At 40.4% G+C, this 24,094-nt stretch overlaps 1 protein-coding gene and 1 pseudogene across 2 annotated transcripts in view; one reads left to right on the top strand and one right to left on the bottom strand.

The window, feature by feature from the left end:
- Nucleotides 1–243: 243 nt before the first annotated feature.
- Gsk3b (glycogen synthase kinase 3 beta) overlaps nt 244–24,094 on the top strand; it is a 155,296-nt gene continuing 131,445 nt past the window's right edge. The window contains exon 1 of one of the 2 annotated variants that reach the window (XM_059277674.1): nt 244–882. In XM_059277674.1, coding sequence (XP_059133657.1) covers nt 795–882 — 88 coding nt within the window. In that variant the 5' untranslated portion in view covers nt 244–794. The remainder of the gene's footprint in view (nt 883–24,094) is intronic. The other variant, XM_059277675.1, reaches the window with a different exon arrangement.
- On the bottom strand, nt 9,963–10,235 carry LOC131922824 (large ribosomal subunit protein eL38-like; annotated as a pseudogene).

Genomic DNA, 24,094 nt, shown 5'->3' with positions numbered 1-24,094 from the left:
CGGCGTATGGGGAGCAGTCACGGAGCCGCTGCCTGGGGTCTGAAGGGAGCTGCCGCCTCGGCCGCCGCCGCCGCCATCGCCATGGCCGCTGGATCCAGCCACCGCCTGCAGCTGCTCCTGGCGCAATGAGGAGAGGAGCCGCCGTCACCGTCGTCCCCGCCCGCCGCTGACTCGCGACTCGGCTGCCCTCCGGTTCACCCGGCCGCCGCCGCCGCCGTCAGACCGCCGGGACCCGCCGCTGCCGGAGCCGCAGCGTTTACCGTCGCATCTCCGAGCCATCTCCTCCCTCCTTCCCATCCCCCTTCTCTTCAAGCGTGAGGCTCGTGATCCTTCCGCCGCTTCCCTTCTTCATTGACTCGGGAAAAAAAAAAAAATCCCCGAGGAAAATATAATACTCAGAGTACTTATTTTCAATCAAGTATTTGCCCTCGTTCACGTGATTATATATATATATTTTTAAGGATTCCACTCCACCCTTTTTCTCCCCTCCCACGAGAGGGAGGTGAAAGAATTGTATTTTTTCCCCCCAGCCCTAAATCATCTATGTGTTAAATATCAGTACTGATCTGTCTTGAAGGAGAAATACATCGCTCTCAATTTTTTTTTTAAATTTTTATTAAATAGCTATACAAAAGGAGTGAAAAGCCAAGAGGACGGAGTCTTTTTTTTTTTTTCTTCTTTCTCTTTCTTGCGGGAGAACTTAATGCTGCATTTATCATTAACCTAGTACCCTAATATAAAACAAAAGGAAGAAAAGGATTAAGGAAGGAAAAGGTGATTCAAGAAGAGCCATCATGTCGGGGCGACCGAGAACCACCTCCTTTGCAGAGAGCTGCAAGCCAGTGCAGCAGCCTTCAGCTTTTGGTAGCATGAAAGTTAGCAGTGAGTATCGATTTTATTTTACACCCTTTCTCCACCTCACCATTAAGATAAGAAACCTCGAAATACCAGGACCTTAAACTAGCCGACCTGATAGTACAATCAGGGGTGCCGGAAAAGGGCAGAACCTGTCTGGAGTCAAGACACAGCATCGCCTTTTTCTCCTCCCATATCCGTACCCCATCCCCCAGCCTCATTAACCTTGAATCGAGAGAATATTAGTTTTATTTGGCTGGTTGGATTTGAAACTCGTTTGCTTAACGCTCTGCTCGCTGCTGGTAGTCAGTCTTTTCAAGTGCTCAAGTGCCTCCAGGTTAAAAAAGCGACGGAAGCATTCCCTTGCCCATCTCTTTGAATAAAGAGGACAAAACTTGATTAATAAACCATGATGTACATTTGCGGAGTATGTGTCTTCTGGAATGAGGGAGATGATTTTAGTTAGCTCAGGTTATCATGGTTCTGTATTCTAAATAGAGATATTAAGTGTCCCAGGCTCCTAATATTTCTTTTTGCCCGTGTGACTATCCAAAGTATTTCTTAATCTGGGGATGAACTTGCTTGGTAACCCACATTCATGCTGGAGGCAAGCTAGCATCCATCCCTCACTCACCAGGGGCTGGTGGAAGCTGATAAGTACCCCAGATAAATATCCGAGCAGTTGCATCTCTAAGTGCATTGTCTTCAATTGGTTAAGTGGTTTAATGTGTTATCTCTTAACCTTCTTGTTTTGATGTCGCCAATCTGCCACCATATAATTTGTTAAATCAAAAGGTAACTTGGAGGTAGATTCAACTTTTGATTGAGGTTGTGGTATCATTGTGCCCAATACTAAGTTAAGTGTTAATTGTCACTGACTCATTGTCATTGAAGTTTAATTTTGAGGTGCCATTGCATTCATTACGTGTTAATTTTTAGAGTACAAGTGCATCCCCTTTGAGGATTATTTAAAATGTATCAGTACCTGTCACTGTCTTTTGTCCGAGGATCTGTGCCGAAAAGTCTGTGTTCTTGAAGTGTTTGATATACTGAGTATCCAGTGTTCAAATGTATCTATTTGTGGAGATGTTTATGTGGTATTTAATGACAGCTTATTTGAACATACTTGAAGATTCTGGCAAAAATATCTCCTTTCCTTATCCTGTGAGAGAGAAGAGTGAGGACAGAAAAGTCCTTTGCTGCTGAGAGAAGCTGAAGTAACTGGAGAACTGAGATTTTTAAAAAGGCAAAATGTACGTGCTGTTACAGGAAATTGATGAAGCAGTCGGAAATGATTCCTCAGTTGCACCTGAGACTTCAGTGCGTGTTTTTTGGAACTTGCCCGAAACTGGGTAGTCCAAAGTGATAGCTGAATGGGAAATATTTTTGCAAGTTAACTTTTTTCCTTCAGTGACTAGCTAGTTTAGAACTCAGGGTATGTGAAGGGGAAGCTGATTTTGCATCTTTCAGGGCAGAGTCATGCTTTCTAAGCACTTTATGGAGTCATTTGAAAGGAATTTTCAAACATTTTAGGGTAATTTTCAGTTATGATGTAGACCTCATGATCGCTGCTGAAGAACCTTTCGTGGTCCTTTCAGTATTTGTGTGTTGTATGCTTTGGTTAGTGAGACCAATCAGTCAATTTTAGACAATCCATTTATTAGGTTTATTTCAGAGATCTGTAACGCCAGAATAAAATACCAAACATTGGGGACTTTTCATGTTGTTTCAGGATTTTCTTTGAAAACAACTTGTTAATTCTTGATAGAGGTTCCCTTAGGATGGAGTAAATCTGAGGAGTGTAATTTTAAAGTGTTTTAATTTCTGTATTACCATATCAGTGCACATGAAAAAGATTTTAATGTTAATTTTAAAAAGAGTTTAATGCTAAATATTTGTTATTTAATAACCTTGACCTTAAGATTAAGGATATGTAGATGAAAGAGGCTGGCATTTGTTAGGGTGCTGGTGTTCTAAGGGGACTTTTTCAAAACCTTAGGTACATAAGGCATTATAGTCCTTGTCCCCAGAACCTTTGGTGGTACAGACATACATTTAGAAAATGGTGAAGTCAGTAAATGATAACTGCAAGATTATAAAGTGCAGATTGAATCAGTTGTTCAGAGGGACAAAGGAAAAAGGGGTGGTCAGGAGGAAGGGCTGGAGCAGAAGGATTTCTGCAGAGAAGGCGCGTTTTAAAACAGGTGCTGACGGAGGTGAGAGATGGAGAAGCATGCTGTGGTAGGTAGAAGTGGAGGCACAGCCTCAGAGTCAGTGTGTTACATGGGAGGCGGAGAGCAGGTTGGCGGGTCTCAATTACAGGGGCCTAAGTAGGCAAACCAGGGGATGGAAATGGAGACTTAGAGGAAAGTTAGTTCATAAAGAACAAAAGAGGCCTGTAAAAATTTGGGTGGGGATCTAAGAGCAATCTGCACTAACTGTGGATTGCTGAACAGGATGTTCCAAGGTGATTTGGAGAGACATAGACACCTCTTTGGGAGATGATAGACTCTGTTATAAATCATGAAGCAGAATGTGAAAATGGGTTGAAAGGAACAGATTTGAAGACGGAGTGAAAAGCTGGCAGGACTTCTGCCCTGGACTGAAGGGGAATATTTGTGGAGTCAGGAGTTAAAAATAAATTCTGAGGTTATTGGTCTGGAAGACTTGACCGCTGAGTTACATTGCTCATTGTAATGGGCAATTGAGAAAATGCTGAGATGAGAGGGTAGATAGGTTCAGTTTTAAAAATGTCATCAACAATAGGTTTCCTTGAAATTCAGCAGACAGCAGTTAGTTACTGGCAAACATACTTAGCTTTCTAGTTTGTTAATTGCAATTTCTAATCTTCGCTCACAAATGTCAAATTTGTATTTGAAAGCAGGAACTAGAGGTTTATATTTAAATACTTGTTTTTCTTTTCTTTTCTTTTCTTTTTTTTTTTTTTTTGAGACAGGGTCTTTCAATGTATCACTGGTTGTCCTGGAACTCACTTGTTATGTAGACCAGGCTGGCCTTGAACTCACAGAGGTCCCCCTGCCGTTGCCTCCAGAGTCCTGGAATTACATTAAACATTTTAGATATTTTTTTTAATGTAGTCTTAATCTTTGGGTCATTCTTAAATTTATTTTTCACAAGTAATGATTCTTAGGTAAATTTTGCCTGTAAAATAATGATGATCTTTTAGTATTATTTAAAAGTTGATTACAATATATTATTATTATTATTATTATTATTATTGGTTGAGGCATTTGTCCCAAGTCTAAATAAGTATGTTTCAAATACTTTTTACTTGCTGTAATGAAATCATTATTTTTGTTCTCCAGATTTGCATATGATTAAATGAATATCAACATATACACAGGTTCTTCTTTAGAATAATACCTTTTACTCAAAATACAGAAAGTGTATGGTAATTTTGGTTAAAATTTTGTCCATAAGTGCTTATGGTGAACTATTGGAAGGAAATTTGACTAGTTGCCCAGCAGGCAGATTACTGAGTTCAATAAGGCCAGCTTGGTTTACATACCAAGTAAGTTCCAGACCAGCCAGGACTGCATAGACAGACTCTGTCTGAAAACAAAAATTCATTAAGGAAGGCAGGCCAGTTTGTAGTTGTATAGTGTTCTGCAGTATCAAATTATACTGTTTTAAAATCAAAGACTAGTTAGCAACTTGGAGGCTTTCTAGTTTCCAAGGAAGGTTTGTTTCCTTGTGGGATGTAAAAAAATAGGTTATTAGGAACTAGCTAATTTTTTCTTTACCTTTTTTTTTTTTGAAACAGGGTTCCCCTGGAACTAGCTCTGTAGAGATAGTGATCCACCTGCCTCTGCCTCCCAAGTCCTGGGATCACAGGCATGCGCCACCACGCCCGGCTCACTACCTAATTTCTTGATTTTCCCATTTAATGGAGGAAAAAATTGTTCACATGTGAGATTGAAAACCAGGACCTTGCTTTTCAGTTCTATCTGCTACACTGACTCATAGTTGTTAGAGGCTTAAGATATTTAGGTAGGATTTGCACAATCTTTTGTTGCATACACCTTTAGAATGCTAATTATCAAGTGACAAGCACTACTCTGAAACTTTAAAGGGACCCAGAGATTTCGCAGTTTGTTATGGCTGATTGGGGACTGCATTTAGAAGATGAGGTGTCTTCTCATATGTCTAGCCCTTCAGATGGTACTTGCATCAGGTTTCATCAGTCTCTTATATTGGACTTGAGTCGCAAGTGTGAGATTTTGTTTTGGGTAAACAAGGCTGGGAGAGCCAAAGTCATGAAGTACTAGTAATGTATTAAGAAAGAGATGGAGAAGCTCTTATTTTTGTGTGAGCTTTGGGCATAGAGAGGACTGAGAAATGTATACTGGCCCTGGTGTCCCAGTTCCTTTTTTTCTGTTTCTGTTTTTGTTCCCTGCTTACTATTAAAAACATTGCCTCTATTAATTTAGCGTGTGTCTGGGTGCATGTGGAGGTGAGAGGCGTCAGTTCCCTCTCCTTCCACAGTGTGGGTGCTGAGGCCTGAACTTAGGTCATCAGGTTTGGTGGGGAGCACTTTTACCGGCCCAGCTATCTTTTCTTCCATATTTTAAAATAAGATTCAGGGGCTTGAGAGACAGGGATGGGGAAAGGCAGGACGTGAGAATAGTGCCTCTTGGGATACTCCACCCTGCGAAGGAGAATGGGGAGCAGAGGTGCATGGGCGTGACAGCCGTGAGACCTGACAGGACCAACCTGATTCCCCAGGCACTCTTCCACAAAGAGCGTAGTCATTCTAAGAAAATAAACTTGTTGGAACAGTTAGCATCGTTTTCTGCCTGATCTTTCAGGGCTGTTCCAGTGGTGGTAAAAAGGAAAACTATGCATAATTTGAAGAAAAAGAGTTTCATGGTACATGGAGTTTGGTCTGGGTGTTGCAGTCTTGGGGTCTAACTTGGGTTTTGCAGATCTTTCTTGGTTGTTATAAAATTCGCCTTTGAAAATTTTGAATATGATGTAGAAAAGCGTGTTTAAAAGCTGCTGTGATAGATAGCAAGGAAAAACTGACCACTGGAGAGGAACCATTTTTCTTGAAGTTACCTTACTGTTAAGTTTACAGATGAAGGCTGGTGGCATGGTTCAAAAGGTCAAGGCTCTCGGTGATGGCCTCAGTTTGACCCCAGGAACCACATTGTGGCACGAAAGAACGACTCTTTCCAGTTGTCCTCTGACCTCCATGTACGTGCTCCCTTCCATAAATAAATGTGGAAAGTGTTACAGTATAAATTGAAGGGATAGTTATCCCATGCTAGTATTTATTATTGGGTTTTATTCTAGTTTGTTTTTAAGCAAACAATATTCAGAACATACCTGACATTCAGTAAAATTTCCAAGAAGACATGCTTACGTCTTATAATGTCCTCGGTCTGGTGCTGCAGACAAAGACACAGCTTGATAGATTTGTGTCCTGAGTTTGTCTCACCACCTTTGCTTGTGTTTTGGAGAAAAAGGATTGGCAAGTTTCAGGTTTATAAGTGGTCAAATCTTACATTTTGGTGTTGCATGGTTTCCACAGCATTTTTGATGATGTATTTCTCTCGGGAACAATTTTGCCAAATCACTTTTTTTGTTTGTTTCCATGATATATAGCCAATAATGGTGTACGCTGAACCCTTGTTTTGTTCTTTTGTTAACATGGTCTGCCATGAAAGCAAACACGTTTCTGAGGAGAGAGGAATTTTAACTAAAACACTGTATTTTAGATTATTTTGTAATTTAAATGAATTTGTAGGCCTAGATTGAATAGATATGTTCATAGGTCAGGAAAACCAGGAGGGTAGAATGTTGGAAACGTGGGTAGTACCAGGCAGGAAAATTAATACTTGTATTTTTTGATTACTGTTAATTACTGTTAATTGTTTATAACAGAATCCTTGACATAGGAAGGTAAAAAACAAATAGATTCCTTTAGTAGAAGTCTTGTTGGTAGTAAGGTTTATTATTGAATATTTACTAAGCACTAAGTGCCCTGCCAAAGGCTAGTGCCACCATCCTCATTGAGTTTTATTTTCATTTGTATTTATATGTGTGTATGGATGGCTGTGTGTGCCATGTGTGTGCAGGTAGGAGCCTGCTGAGGCTAGAAGAGGGCTTCAGATCTTCCCAGAGCTGTAGTTACAGGCAATTTTGAGCTCCCCATGTGGATGCTGAGAACTAAACTCAGTCCTTTGAAAGATCAGCAAGTGCAGTTAACCACTGAGCTCTTTCTGCAGCCCTTTAACCCTCCCCCCCCCCATCCCCTCTTGGTTTTTCAAGACTTGGGTTTGGCTGTGTAGCCCTGGCTGTCCTGGAACTCGTTCTGTAGACCAGGCTGGCCTTGAACTCCTCAGAGATCTGCCTGCTTTTGCCTCCCAAGTGTTGGGATTAAAGATGCACCAACCCTAAATTTTGTTTTTGTTATTTTTTTGTAAATAAGTATTTTCTTTACTGGTTTATTTCATGTGTATTGGTGTTTTGCCTGCATGTATGTCTGTGCACACATACAGTGTATGTGTCCTCTGGCCCTCAGAGGCCAGGGGAGGGCTTTAGATCCCCTGAGACTGGAATTACAAACAATTATGAGCTACAATGTGGGTGCTGGGAACTGAACTCAGGTCTCAGGAAGAGCAGCCAGTGCTTTTAACTTCTGAGCCATCTCTCCAGCCAACACCTCCCTAACTTTTAAAATCTGAGACAAGGTTGCCCTGTTGGTCTTGAGTTTACGCAGGCAGGCTTTGAACTTGTGATCTTCTTGCCTAAGGAGCTGGGAAAACAAGCTGGCCACCATAACCAGCAAGTTTAAAGATAGCCTGTTAAGGGTAATTTAGCAATGACTATGTGACTTTTCGTCATAGAGCTTTATGAAATTAGTTTCAGGTATGCCTGTTAGCAATTACAATATTAACTTAGAGTTGTGTTGCAAAAAGTATTAGAACTTACGCCAGCACAAAGGGAAAAAGTAATATGTGGCCTTTTTTGTTTGTTTAATGTTAAGTCAGCACAGGTTTCTGTTGAGTAGTATTGGCAGTCTGTGAATAAATCTGCTTCTGTTATATTTATAGCCCCAGGTAATATTAGAAAGTGTTTCTCTAAATTAGTCATTAATAAGAATTATTCTTTTTTTTCCTATCTCTTTCCTCTTTTTTTTGAGACAGGGTTTCTCTGTGTAGCCCTCGCTATCCTGGAACTCACTCTGTAGACCAGGCTGGCCTCAAACGCAAATCTGCCTGCCTCTGCCTCCTCGGTGCTGGGATTAAAGGCATGCACCAACGCCGCCCAGCCTAACCTGAGTATCTTAATTGTGCTGAAGAACTCTTTCTTTTGTATGTCTGAAAAATTTGTAGGGGCTTCACTGACCAATATAACTAAGCATTTTAAGTTGCTTCATATAGACCATGTCTCTCTTTACATGTGGCATCCTCTTGTTTCCCTGTTCTATAAAAATCAGTTAATGTTTTCAGTTAATTAACCCCTTTTTTTTTTCATGGCATGTTGGAGTAGCTGAATTGAGTCAAATACATTTATTTGGTCATCTACCTTCCAAGTCCTGCTTCTCTGATGCAGCCTTAACTATTACAGCTTTTTTTCTCTAGTAGTCTTTGTCGTGTTCTTGATTCATATAATTTTAACTTATGAGAGTGAGGCCTGGTGGCACAAGTCTGTGTTCCCAGGTGCTCAGGAGACTCAAGTCCAAGGGCTGCTTGGGCAACTGACATTCTGTCTCAAGTAAGAGTGTTGGGGATATGGCTCAGTGGTGGGGTGTTTGTCTAGCATGTGAGAGGCCCTGGTTCATTCTCCAGTACTAGGAGAAACAAATTCAAGGCAAATAGAAATAAATTAGCATTAGATATTGATTACTTTTGGCTTCTCATAGTAGAGAGCATTGTCATGTCCATCTGCCTTTTGCTGTAATATCAGACTATTATTTTTAGTCAGTTATTAAATTACTCTCACTATCTAGATACTAAGTGGTAGTCATAGCAAAAGTAAGTTGTTTATGATGCTCACACTTCCTTTTTGAGAAGAGCTGTATTGAGATATAATTCATATACCATAAAGTTCACCCGGATATTTTTTATCACCCCCCCCCCACCCCCAATACACACACACACAGAAACCTTGGGTCCATTACTGATCACTTTGCATCATCTATTGCCTAGTTATAGACAAACATATATCTCTAATCTAGATTTCATGTAAATGGGTCTATAGGCTGTGATCTTTTCTCCATCTTCACTTGGGCTTTTTTGTTCTGTTTTTGAAACAGTGTCTCACTATGTATTCCTTGCTGGCCTGGAACTTGTTCTGTAGACTAGGTTGTCCTCAAACTCCATCCATCTGTCTTTGTCCTCTTGAATACTGGGATTAAACAGCGGTTTTCAATCTTCCTAATGCTGTGACCCTTTAATACAGTTCCTTATGTTGTGGTGATCCCCAACCAAAAAATTATTGTTGCTACTTTATAGCTGTAATTTTGCTACTGTTATGAATTGTAAAGTAAATATCTGATATTCGGAATATCTGAAAGTGACCCCCCACCCCCAGTGGTTGAGAACCACTGTATTAAAGGCATGCACTGTTGTGCCTGGCTCCTCTTTGGCCTTTTGTGACAGGATTTCTCGCTGAAGTCCAGGCTGTCTTCATGCCCTCTCTACTCCAGTGTCTGAGAGGCTGAAATTATAGATGTGATGTGTCACTAACATATCTGACATTGCCCTTTTCTTTTATAACTAGCTTCTTTTACTTGACATGTCTTCACGGTCTTCCATGTTGTAGCATGTATGAAACTCTTCCTTTTTATTGCTGAATAATATTTTGTTATATGGAAGTGTCATGTGCATCAGTCCATTAGCATTTGGGTTTTCTGCTTTTTGGCCAGTACGACTAATAACTGTTTCGGACATTCATGAGCAAGTTTTGATGTGGATGTATTTTTAGATCTTTTAGATATGTATCCAGGAATGGAACTGCTGGGTCATATGGTAAATTGTTTAACATTTTAAAGAACTATGAAGCCTTTTCTAAATTCATAGTCAAGTTTCCTTTGGTTATTTATTGTATTATTATTATTTTAAATAACTTTACTGTTACTATTTCTTTCTTTTTCTCTCCCCCCTTTCAGGATTTTTAATAGTTAAATGCAGAGGTCTGGTCCATTTCAGCTCCTTCACTGCCAGGCCAGGGGTCAGGGACCGCTTCAGTTCTCTGCCTTCTCCTTGTCTGTGATGACCGTGCTGGAAAGATACTGCTGCACCAAACCTTGAACTTACATTATCCTTGTTCTTCTTGATCTTAACAGACTGGGCACCCTTCCGTCGGGCTCTGACCAGACAGGCCTTGATTGCCTCAGTTTTCTGAGGCATGGCGACAGGCGCTTGGTGCTGGCAGCTGTGCCCCCAAACCACCCTGTGACTATTTCTTTTTCTTGTGCTATTTGCAGTGACAACAGTCTCGATTTTCCTCTACAGTTATATTGTTTCTTCAGACTCTTGGATTTCTACCTGCTCCAACCCCGTTTCTTCTCTCACAGCATCCTTTTTCGTAGAGCCCTGATTTCACTGCTGGTCCCTGAGCTGGTGACTCACTCAACAGGATGTTTTGACTTCATTGCTCTACTCTACTGTTACTTGGATCATGTATTTATCACCGAAAAGTTACAGTTCAATATTACCTTGTGATCTCAGCCTGTAGTGCTCAAAATGCTATTTGGTAAATATATCCGGAAATGTTCTCAGTTCATTTTTATTTATTTACTTATTTAACTCCTTTATTTTTGAGGCAGAATCTCATTGTGTAGCACAAGCCTCAAACTTGAAATTCTCCTGTCTCAGCTTCCTGAATAGTGGGTTAAGGATGTATGCCACTCTATACTTGGGTCGTTGATTTTTCTGTATTTATTCAAAAGGGAGCTAGGAGAGGGACATGTCTTTTGGCAGATATCTTCATTCTTCTGTGTCAAGACATTGAGACACAAGTATTTGGAAGTTTCTCGTTAAGGTTATTTTTTTTTTTGGTTTTTCGAGACAGGGTAGCTGTGTAGCTTTGCGCCTTACCTGGAACTCACTTGGTAGCCCAGGCTGGCCTTGAACTCACAGAGATCCGCCTGCCTCTGCCTCCCGAGTGCTGGGATTAAAGGCGTGCGCCACCACCGCCCGGCTCTTGTTAAGGTTTTATGACCAGTTGATTATGTGAGAATTCTCCAACTTTTAAGTATATCTGTCCCGATTATACATTCTGGGACTGGGGAAATGAACACAGGGTAAGTTCAGGGACCCATTGGACCTACTGTTAGTTGGACTTCAGCCAAAACAATCACCTGACCTCCATAAGTACATACCTGCTGTAACTAGAGGGCCACAATGTTTCTTAGGGTCTCCTGGAATCAGCATCAATTCAGAACCAGCATCCAGCAGAGCCTGGAAAGGCTGATTGTTATCTTTCCCCTGGTGTACAATTACCCTTGTATAGGGCTGTAGGTTCCTCTGGGGAAGGACTGGAGAAAGGCTAACAGTACAACTTTTAGATATTTGTCTTAGTCATCGTTTTGTTGCTGTGAAGAGACAAAAAGACACCATGCCCATAGCAACTCTTAAACTGTAAGCCAGTCTCAATTAAAAGCTTTCTGGTCTCAGAGATTTAGTCCATTATCATCAGGATGGGAGTATGGCAGCATGCAGGCTAACATGGTGTTGGAGAAAGAAGAAGCTGAGAGTTCTACATCTGGATCAGCAGGCAGCAGGCAGCAGGAAGAAGAGAGCCACTGGTCCTGGCTTGGGCTTTTGGAACCTCAAAGCCCACCCCCCAGTGATACACTTCTCCATCAAGGCCACACCTACTCTAACAAGAACACATCTCCTAATCCTTCTCAAGTAGTGCCATTCCCTGATGACTAAGCATTCAAATGTAAGCATGTGGGGGCTATTCTTACTCAAACTACCACAGTATTTTATCAAGGTCCTTGGGTAGGAGGGGGACCTAGCCATTCATTCAAGGGGTTCTGGGTCAAGTCTGGAAATTGGTTCACGGGTCAAGATTCCTGTCTTAGGGTTTCTATTGCTGTGAAGAGACGCCATGACCATGGCAACTCTTCTAAAGGAAAACATTTATTTTGGGTGGCTCATGTATAGTTCAGAGGTTCAGTCCATTATGGCAGGCAATATGGCAACGTGCAGGCAGACATGGTGCTGGCTACATCTTGATCAGAAGGGAACAGGAAGTGGTCTGTGATACTGGGTAGTTTCCTGAGCATAGGAAACCTCAAAGCCCACCCCCACAGTGACATACTTCCTCTAAAAAGGCCATACCCACTCCAACAAAGCCATACTTCCTAATAGTGCCCCTCCATATGAGCTTATGGAGGCCAATTACATTCAAACTACTACATTCCATTCCCTGGCTCCCATAAGCTCTTAACAGTATCATAAATGCAAAATGCATTTAGTCCTACTTAAAAAGTCCCCATAGTCTATCATAATCTCAACAATGTTTTAAAGTCCAAAGTTCAAAGTCTTCTGAGACTCATGCAATCTCTTGACTATAATCCCCTATAAAATCAAAATAAAAAACATTACATACTTGCAACATATAATGGCACAGGATATATATATATATATATATATATATATATATATATATATATATATATATTAATGTTTCAAAACAGGGAAGGGAGCATAATGAGGGAATACTGGACCAAAGCAAGACTGAAAACCTGCTGAGCAAACTCCAAATGCTGCATTTCCATGTCTAATATCAAAATGTTCTTCAGATCTCCAACTCTGTTCAGCTTTGTTGACTGCAACAGACTTCTTTCTCTTGGGCTGGTTCCATTCCCTGTTAGCAACACTCCTTGGCAGGTATCCCATGACTCTCGCATCTGTAATATATTGGGTTCTCCAAGGCAATCCAGGCTTCACCTTCACAGCTTCACTCATTGGCCTCTCTAGGTCTCCATTTAGGGACACCCCTGACACATGACTGGCCTCAGTGGCTTTTCTTAGTCTTGGGTGGGGGGAGTCCATAGCCCCTTCTGTCCTTAGCCCCAGAACCACGTGCCCGAAGCTGCCAAGGTCTGCTTACTGGGGCTGGAACAAAGCCCCCTTGTTCAATTACATCTTCACCAGCCTTTTTTCCTTCACAGCCTAAGCTTGGCTGTCCTGAAACTGAATCTCTAGACCAGGCTGGCCTCAAACTCAGAGATCCACCAGCTTTTGTCTACCGTGTGTGTGTGTGTGTGTGTGTGTGTGTGTGTGTGTGTGTGTGTGTGTGATTAAAGGTGTGCTCCACTACACCCAGTTCTAAGCTTTTCTTTAGTTCCTTTTCACAAGTTGAAAATTTAGCTGGGTGGGATCTTGCCCTGAGATCACCACTCCCTTTATTCCATTTCTTACTCCAGTTATCTCCTTGAACACAGGACTTAGCTCTATTCTACTTCCTGGTGCCCCTTTTCTTAATCTGTACATTTTGTATATTTATTTGCTCAGCTTGCTCCTTTTCATTATAAATCTTCATTAGAGTTAACACTAATAACCACATGACAGAGTCTATACTAGAGTGTTTTGACATTTTCTCTGCCAACAAAATTAATCCAAAATTCTTCACTTTAGCCTCAGGCAGACTCTTTGGACAAGGGCAAAAAGCAGCTACTTTCTTCACCAAAATATCAGAAGAACGATCTCTAGGCAACATACTAAAATTCTTCTCTGAAACCTTTTGAGGTAGCCCCCCACAGTTCATCAAATCCCACTCAGCACCACTGTCTTCCATGTTCCTACTAGTCGGACCCATGAAGCAGCACTTAAAGCATTCAACTGCTTTTCTAATCCACAATCCCAAGATTTATATTCCTTCAAACAAAAGCATGGTACATCCTATCACAGCAATACCCCAGTCCCTGGTACCAACTTTTTTCTTAAGGTTTCTATTGCTATGAAGAGACACCATGACCACGGCAACTCTTCTAAAGGAAAATATTTAATTGGGGTGAATTGCTTACAGTTTCAGAAGTTTGATCCATTATCATCATGACCGGGAGCACGGCAGCATGCAGGCAGATATGGTGCTGGCTACATCTTGATCAGAAGGGAACAGGAAGTGGTCTGTGACACGGGGTAGTTTCCTGAGCATAGGAAACCTCAAAGCCCACCCCCACAGCAACATACTTCCTCCAACAAGGCCACACCCACTCCAACAAAGCCACATCTGTTAACAGTGCCACTCCCTATGGGTTTATGGGGGTCAATTACATTCAAACTACCACAATTCCTATTTGTCATGATCCAATGTAGCCTTACTTTTGAGAATTTTTCTACTTACTACAGATCAAACAGAAATCCAGTAGGCATCTTATTTATTTCATGCCTAGAAACACCATGATTGATTAGCCAGTACCAAAGGAGTCATGCCACCATAAAATTCACTTTGCCGCCATTATAGACATTGCTTTGTCTATTTTGCCCATCATGATAACTATGATCACTTTGTCTTTGGCAATTCAGTTCTGCCACCTGGCCCCTGCTGCTTTGGAGCCCAGTTAAACCCATTGCGTTGAATTTATCCAACTGAGCAGCAGCATCAACAACCCCAAGGTCTGGGACAAGGAAAAAGATGACAGCAAAGCTCTTCAGATGTGGTGGTGCCCCTTTTACCATTTTGCACCTTACAGGACTAGTGAAGGGCGGCGTGTCTTCTAGGCCTTCCCACTCCAGCATTGCTGTCTCTCTGAGTCTTCAGATCCCTTCATTAACACTAACCCAAGGGACATCAGGCATCTCCAACTCCTTGTGAGTAGACTATCTTGACAAATGCTTCAGCTAACCATTCAGACAAACTTTGGTCACCTTTTTTAGGTGTGCAAGCTTCCATATTAAACTTAGAATCTCCACTCATTGGGCCCATATCAATAAACGTAGCCTGATCTAGTTTTATGTTCCTGCCACACCCTTAAAACCCATTCCCACATATTTCCCCCAGACTTCTGCTTGAGTGAATTAGAAAACTCATTAAGCTATTTGATAGTATAGCATACCTCCTCATGGACTATAATTTCCATCTCTGTAACTAGAGTTTTCCTGCCTGGCCCACAGTCAGGACAAATCTCTCTCACCTGCCAGTCCCACAGCCGCTCAGACCCAAACAAGTAAACACAGAAACTTACATTGCTTACAAACTGTATGGCCGTGGCAGGCTTCTTGCTAACTGTTCTTATAGCTTAAATTAATCCATTTCTATAAATCTATACCTTGCCACGTGGCTCGTGGCTTACTGGCATCTTCACATGCTGTTTCTCATCGTGGCGGCTGGCAGTGTCTCTCTGGCTCAGCCTTCCACTTCCCAGCTTTATTCTCCTCCTTGTCACGCCTATACTTCCTGCCTGGCCACTGACCAATCAGTGATTTATTTGTTGACCAATCAGCAACACACTTGACATACAGACCATCCCACAGCACATCTCCCCTCTAGGAGCCTGATTAGTCTTAAGTCTGGTTAGATCTAGAGGCAACTATTGGTGGGCCCCAGGGACATCAGTATTGTCTTGCCTGGCATCTCCTACAGAGAAAGTCACTGCTGATTTAGGAGACAAGGAAGGATTAATTTCCTTGGTCAGAGGTGAAAAAGGCAATATTTCAGATAGTGGGAGGTGGGAGTACATCTTCTGCTGAGGGTGGAGAGACTGTTTCCTCAAGTGAGATAAACCTTTGAGAATCTGAGGGTTCAGAGTTCTCAGCTTCAATAGGGTCCTCCTACACATCCCCATCCCCAGTTACAGGATCCCATTCTTCTTTTTTTTTTTTTTTTTTCCCAGAGCTGAGGACCGAACCCAGGGCCTTGAGCTTGCTAGGCAAGCACTCTACCACTGAGCTAAATGCCCAACCCCCAGGATCCCATTCTTTACCAGTAAATGCCCTTTAGCCACCAACATCCTCCGAGGCCGGGACTTGAATTTTTGCTGTAATGCTGCCAATCTTCTCTTCAGTTTTCTTCTCCACAACTTGAGCTCTGTGGCTGCTGTAGAGAAGATTCTCTTCTAGGGCATACTTAGAAACCTTTAGACTGTCTGTGCACTTTTAAAGCCCTGACAGTTTTATCACCGAGTTCATTGTTGTCCTGAGATGCGGTATTCTGAGGTGCGCTAGAAGCTGCTTATTCTTTTTCTTTGTCAGTCTATCCGGAGATGCTAGGAGCAACATCCTAGCATCATCATTTTCCTCATTTTTCCACAAGTTGTCAAACATTTTATATACAGAATCACCAAATTCATTGCCTTTCACTGTCGGTGAATCAGTATAATCAAATGCATTTGTCTCTTTATGTTTGTAAAAATAGTTCACACCATAGGCTTTCAGTATTCTCCAAGCTTCATTAACTGTTGGTATTGGCAACTGGAAAGCCTATTTCAGATATTTAAAAGAGTCATCCTTACACTTCTGTTGCTCTAGAATCACTTCTGGTATCAAAATCTGTACTAGTCAGGGTTCTGTAGGGTAACAGAACTTAAAGAATGAATCTTTCTCTTTATACAGAAAGAGATTTATTAGAATGACTTACAGGCTGCAGTCCAGTGAATTCAATGATGGCTGCTTATGAATAGAAGGTCCAAGAATCCACTAGTTGTTCAGTCTATGAGGCTTTATACTGTTCTTCAGTATACGCTGGGATCCCAAAGAAGTAGGTTCTCATGCCAATGAGGAAATGGACTTGCTAGCAAGGCGAGGGCAGGCAGGCAATGAGCAAAAGCTTCCTTCTTCCATGTCCTTACATAGGCTCCCAGCAGAAGGTGTGGCCCAGATTGAATGCGTGTCTTTCCACTTACCTCAAAGATCTGGATTAGAATGGATCTTCCCACTTCAAATTAAGCAAAAATCCCTCACAGGTGTGTCTTGCCAATTTTTGGTTTTAGTTAATTTCAGATGTAGTCAAGTTAACAACTAAGAATAGCCATCACAATTACCTTGGTAACATGAAGCAAGCATAGACATCTGAAGAATACTAATATTAGTGTTTAGATCAAAGCCATTTAGAGTTGTGTGAGCCACAGAGTAAGTCAGTCATGTAGGCGACTTAAAATTTTCTGTGGGTCACAAAGTAAAAAAGACAGATAAATTTATGTATGTATATATATTTTAACCCTGCACATTAAAATATTTCAACATAATTATGAAGATTATTACATTCATTTTTCATACTAAATCTTTATAGCCTGGTTTTTTCATACTTAATTACTGATTTTGAATAGCCATAGTGGTTATTGTACTGAATAGTTCAGGTTTAAAATTTTGTACAAGAATTAGTTCAACATACTATTCATGTATTTTAATTATTCTCAAGTAACAGGAAAAATGTATATGAGTTGAAAACACTTCATTGATTCATGTCTTTTTAGTTGTGTTTTCTGTTTCTTTTGAAATTTCATGAGTGCAGAGGTTGAGAGAATTATATGTTCTTCAAAGGGTGCTTACTATTAGGGTAATGATTTCTCCCTATATTTTAGTACAACTGCTAATATATATGTTGATTTTTTTAAAAAAGATCTCTGCCTACATGCCAGAAGAAGGCACCAGATCGAATTATAGATGGTTATGAGCCACATGTTGTTGCTGGGAATTGAACTCAGGACCTCTGGAAGAACAGCCAGTGCTCTTAACCTCTGAGCCATCTCTCCAGACCAATATGTTGATATTTTTATTGCTCTGGTTAGATGTACGCTTGCTATGATTGCCCCAGGCAAAATGAAATTGTACTGTACTAAATTATCTTTGTTTATGTTCTTTCTGTTGATGTTTCAAAGAGCTCAGCTTTTTTGTTTGTTTGTTTGTTTGTTTTGAGACAAAGTTTCTTTGTGTAGCTTTGGAGCCTGTCCTAGAACTCACTTTGTAGACCAGGCTGGCCTCAAACTCACAAGATCTGCCTGCCTCTGCCTCCCGAGTGCTGGGATTAAAGGAATGTCCCACCACCACCTGGCAAGACCTCAGCTTTTAGTCCAAAATCCCTTCTCCCTAACCATTTAGGCAGTCCATTTCTTACCCATTGTTATGAAATTCACTTGTATATGATTCCTTTACTACTCTTAGTGACCTTTCATACTAGATTCTACCTTACAGTCTAGCTAACTTGTCTTGTTTCTGTCTAGGAGATTATAAGGTATAGCCTGACACATAGGTGTCTTAACTCACTTTGGTTTCTTGCAGTTTACAGAATACTGCTTTCTGTGTTGTGTCACTTCATGCACACTGAGTCGAAGGCAGCGTGCCATGATGTGATAGTGAATGGCGGTGCTGTAGATCCTGGAAACTGAACTCAGGTCTTTCATATAACTTAATAGTCTTTGACCATGTTTTCTAGTATGGCAAAGTGTTGCAAGTTCATCTTATTTAGTTATTATTATTTAGTTAATGCATATTTTGATTATTTCTTCTTTTTTTTTTTTTCCTATTCTGAATAGAGTTACTGTGAACATAGGTGTACAAGATTTTGGTTGATTTGAACAAGTATTTCTTTGGGGGTATAGACCTTGGCCATGTGGCATTTCATTGTTTATTTTTCTGAGGGATAGTCAGTATGTTTTTCTTCGTTGTCAATGGCCATGCAGGTGACTCTCCTCGACTAGACACCCTTCACTTGCCTAGACCTCCTCTGCCCATTCTGCTGTCATTTTTTTTTTAGGAGTAGTCCCCTTATTCTGAATTTCATTTCATAATTGTGTAGAACACAATTCCAAACCTCTAACTACACTACTTGAGAAAGTTAGGAAGTCTTAAAGCCTTTCAGTGAATAAAGATCACGTTTACTAGGTTTCAGTTAAAAATAAGCATATGCACACATACTCAAATTTTCTTCTTAGATGAAGCCTAGGCTTATTGTTTGTGTCTTATATTTATTTTACTTGAAAAAATCTTCTAGATCTTCAAGTACAGTATATGGTGTATTTTTTTTTTCTTCAAAATTCGTGTGTGTGTGTGTGTGTGTGTGTGTGTGTGTGTGTGTGTGTGTTGTGTGCGCGCGTGCGCTTGTGTGCTTGTGTGCTTGTGTGCTTGTGCCCTCCTGTATGTGAGCACATGCTGTGACGTAGTGCACATGTGAGGTCAAAGGACAACTTACTGAAGTCACTTCTGCTCTATCGTGTGTTCTGGAGTTGAATGGAAGTCATCAGGCTTGGTGGAAAGTGCCTTTACCCTCTCACTGACTATCTTTTTTTTTTTTTTAATGGTTTCCTTCAGACCTTTTCTTTATTCTTCTTTTGCATTCTCTATTTTTTATTTTTCTGGTGATTTCTCTCATTCTTGATGTTTTCCTTCTAACTCTCATTCTTGATATTTTCCTTATACCCCTTTTTAACCCTATTCTTTCCCTTACAGCTTATATACCCCAGCAAAACCTTTCAAGCAATATAAAAATTACAGTGTGGTTACATTGTTTTTCAAGTGAATGATTATAATGAATACAAAACAAACAGTAAAAAACAGCATGTTTTCCATATCCCTTACATGATTAAACATTTTATGTATTACAGGTGAAAAACAAATTATCCTAAGAATCCATATATATTCATACCCAAGCAACTTGTTATAGATTAACCGTGTGGCAAGCAGGGTATTCTTCTCAGTCTCACTGACCATCTTTTACTGTTTTTTATGTCCGTGTAAAAAAAAACAGTTTTTGATTTTTTTTTGTTTTTTAGCATGCAGTTTCATATTTATTGATATTGGAGTTTTATGTAAAGATATTTTATGGGTGCAGGTGTTTGGCTCTTCTTTGAAGTATTTTATCATGCTTTTCTCGTGATGGTATTTTACCAGAGACTCAGAACAGTACAAAGGCGTACACAATAACATGTTTAAAATATTCTGATTCTCATTTGCCCACCTTCTCTCTGCTTTCATCTTCAGAAGCATGACACTAGGATACTATAATTAGTAAGTTAGTTCAAGACACTTTTCTAGACATTTTTACATTACAGAAAGATTTTAAATAAAACATCATATTGTGAGTCTTCTGTAATTTCATATTTTCTTTCTTTCCTATTTCATTCTAGGCATGAGCCATTATCCTTGGCTGTTCTTTTTTTCCCAAGTAACATCAGTTAACATTAGCTTCTTGAATACAAGGAGGACTTTTAATAATGATTTTGATACTTTTTCCTGTCCTTAATATTGTATATGTATTATGTTCACTACCTAAATTTTCTATGCTTGTTCCAAAATCCATAGAATGGTATGTATAGTGCTGTGTTCCTGTAGATTTACTTTACTTTTCTTGTATATTTGATCTTAAATTTTGGAGACAAATTGACACAAATTTCACTGATTAATATTAAATTTGATGAAGCTAGGATGCCCTTTTACCATGAAAATTGAGCCTAAATTCCTTAGAATAGCGAAAGGCCTTGCCTGTCTTGTTTATCACTGGGTCCCTAGTGTCCAGGGCAGGCGCTGACTCTCCTCACCTTTCATTGTCTGTCTTTATGTTTCTCTTTAGAAGTTAATATTGGGTCATACTGTACAAATGTTCTTCATTTATCAGTATATCATATAGATTTACTTTTTAGACATTTCTTAATTTTATGTGTATGAGTGTTTATACCCGCATATCTGTATGTACACCATGTGACTGCCTGGTGCTGAGGAGATTGGAATCTGATCCCCTGAAACTAGAGTTACAGACGGTTGTCACCTGCCACATAAGTGCTGGGAACTGACTCCTAGTCCTCTGTGAGAGCAGCCACTACTTTTAACCACCGAGCCAGCTCTTCAGCCCCACCTTGACCTTTTAAATGAATGTATTGTTGGCAGTACTTTTAATTGGGGTTTTTATCTACCTTTTGCCTTCGGCATTGGCATGCTTATCTTGTTTTTATGTGTTAGTGGAAGATATTAAGTTAAGAGTTAAGAGAAACTGAGAGTGGTTCTCTGTAGATCCATGAAGCAAACATGTTTTTAGAATGTCTCTATGTGTAATGTATCTTAAAATCTATGTACTTATGACTGAGTATTAGAACAGTTAAATACTTTTTATAGGCAATTTATACAAGGAGGATAAACAGTCAATATGTGTTTAGTATGCAATTAAGGAGGACAAAAGTAAAAGGAGAGAAACTTAACATTCCTTGTCTCTCAGATTGTCACTTTATGACAAAGGTTTTCCAGAAACGTTGATCAAGTAAAATAAACGACTATATTCTTTATAGAGGACAGTTCTGCAGTTTCAGAAATTAATACCGAGCGAGTTTTATTCTAAGGAGAAAAGTTAAAAGGTGTTCTCACATATTTAGATGCTTATTAAAACTTTAATCCTGGAGCTGAGAGCTCAGTGGTTAAGAGCATTGACTGCTCTTCCAGAGGACCTGGGTTCAATTCCTAGTACCCACATGGCAGCTCACAACCATCTGTAACTCCAGTTCCAGGGGATTCAGCATCCTCACAGACAAACATGCAGGCAAAATACTAATACACCTTAGATAGATAGATAGATAGATAGATAGATAGATAGATAGATAGATAGATAGATAGAAAGAAAATACTAATACACCTTAAATAGTATACACTTAAATAATACACCATAGATAGATAGATAGATAGTTAGATAGATAGATGATAGATAGAAATCTAGATAGATTAAGAAAACAAACAAACCCCCAAATACTTTAGTCCTAGCATTGGTTCTTGACTGCTTTCTCTGTCCCAAACATTCCATTTGTTTCAGCTTTTCAACAATCCTATGATACAGTCACATATTAGAAAGACATGATAATGTAGAGGAACAGTTATGGGAGTAAGTTCCTAATAGTGAGTAAAAGAGACTATTGCTAAGGTATGTATCATCTGGTCCCATTGCAACAGAATCTAGAGGACAACCTGTGAGCCTCTTTTCTCTAGTTTTTAGGTAGTGGCCTAGTTAGCTTTCATTGTCAACTTGACATGGCCTAGAGTCATCAAGGAAAACCTTGATAAAGGAACTGCCTGGAGTATATTGGCCCATGGGCATGTCTGTGGGGGACTGTCTTGATTGTTAATTGATCTAGGCTTGTTCAGCCCACTGTGGGAGGTATATATGGCAGGTGGTCCTGGACAGTATTGGAAAGCTGGCTGAACACAGCAAATACTGCTCCTCCTCATAGGTTCTTAGAGTTGCTGCCCTGACTTCCCTCACTGATGGGCTGGGACCTGGAAGTGAGGTCATAAACCCCCCTCCTCCCCAAAAGGTCTTTATCACAGCAGCAGAAAGGAAACTAGAACAGGTAGTTACTGCAGTTAGCTTATTTTTTTTAAATGTTAGTTTTCTCTTTATTTCCCCACTCCTCCTCCTCCTCCTCCTCCTCCTCCTCCTCCTTCTTTTTCACAGTGAACATTTATTGTCTTAAACGTGTTAGGTTTAAAAGTGTAGCTAGAGTTTTCCTGCCTGGCCCACAGTCAGGATAAATCTCTCTCACCTGCCAGTCCCACAGCCACTCAGACCCGACCAAGTAAACACAGAGACTTATATTGGTTGCAAACTGTATGGCCGTGGCAGGCTTCTTGCTAACTGTTCTTATAGCTTAAATTAATCCATTTCTATTAATCTATACCTTGCCACGTGGCTCGTGGCTTACCGGCATCTTCACATGCTGTTTCTCATCATGGCGGCTGGCAGTGTCTCTCTGGCTCAGCCTTCCACTTCCCAGCTTTATTCTCCTCCTTGTCCCGCCTACACTTCCTGCCTAGCCAATGGCCAATCAGTGTTTTATTTATTGACTAATTAGCAACACATTTGCCATACAGAACATCCCACAGCATAAAAGTACTCCTAACCCCATTTTTTTTTTGGGGGGGTGTAGAAGAAATTCACTTGAGGATTCTTGCAAATAGTAAATCTTCAAAGCACTCCTAAAATAGAATTTTCTTAATAATAATTTAAATCTATAAGACATTCTTTTTATTTTTTTAATTTTTTATTTTGGGGGTGGTGGTTTTCAAGACAGGGTTTCTCTGTGTACCTTTGCTCCTTTCTTGGAACTCACTCTGTAGCCCAGGCTGGCCTCGAACTCACAAAGATCCGCCTGCCTCTGCTTCCTGAGTGCTGGGATTAAAGCTCCACCACCCAGCTTCTCTAAGACATTCTTGGCGAGTATATAAAATAGGAATTAAAGTTTGTTTGTACATTCTTTGATTTCTGCTGTGTTCATCTTTGGTTGTTTATATTTGAGACAAAGTTTAATTACATTTCTCTGTTCCCTTTTCTCCCTCCAGACTCTCCCGTATGTCCCTCCCTGCGCCTTCAAATCCTTAGCCTCTTTTTTTCACGGTTACTATAAACATATATGTATTTGTGTATACATAAAGATTTCTAAGTGTGTGACCTGTTGAGATCATATAATATTGCATGCATGTTTTCAGGGCTGCCGTTTGGGCTCTGGACAACCAGTTGGTGTGCTCTTCCTTGGGAAGATCACCTCTCTTGTTCCCAGTTTTACTCAGTTGCCTGGTACTGGAAATCCAGCTAACTACTCAGTGCTAGTGAGTGAAGTCATGGTTACTGGAGGAGAGTCTACAAGCACTAGTTACTAAGCCAGCATAATCCCTAACAACAGTCTATAAACATTTGTCCTTATGCCCACAGATAAGGGTAGTCCTCATCCCTCATCAAGGAAACTTCTCCTTGCAGCAGACAGAAACCACTACAGAAAACCACAGCCAATTAAGCTGCAGAACTGTGGAGCCCGGTCCCAGTAGATACATCTACAAGACACTCCCGCACCTAAGGCTCATTGCAGAAGGGGGTGCTGAAAGATTCTAAGAGCCAGAGGATCAGGGAGTTGGCTGTAAGATTGTGGCTCCTAGTAAAACCAGAAGCCATACCTAATTTCTCACCATTGTATATGGCTTTTTGATAATAAAAATGCAGAGCATCTGAAGTTGGTTACTGCTGGCAGTAAAGTCTTATCAGAATGAAGGAGTGGGTGGAGTTGGTCCTTTTATTCAGGGTGGTGCAATCATTTTTCATTCCCAGTAGGAACTCAGTTGACTGTTGTAATTAATACCTCGTTCTGATGGCAGTCTCACTCACTATCTAGCCTGGGTTGACTTTGAGCTTGTAATCTTGCCTGAGCTTCACTAATACTGTGGTTTTAGGCATCTGCTGCTTTGCCTGGTGTACCTTCTTAAAAGCTGATTTTTCCTAAATCTTCTGAGTCTTAACTTTTATCAAGAAGTGAAAAAATTAGGGCTGGCGAGATGGACAGCAGGTAAAA

The sequence above is a fragment of the Peromyscus eremicus genome, chromosome 12, assembly GCF_949786415.1.
Source record: "Peromyscus eremicus chromosome 12, PerEre_H2_v1, whole genome shotgun sequence".
Lineage (NCBI taxonomy): Eukaryota > Metazoa > Chordata > Mammalia > Rodentia > Cricetidae > Peromyscus > Peromyscus eremicus.
This window is presented reverse-complemented; position numbering and strand designations above follow the sequence as displayed.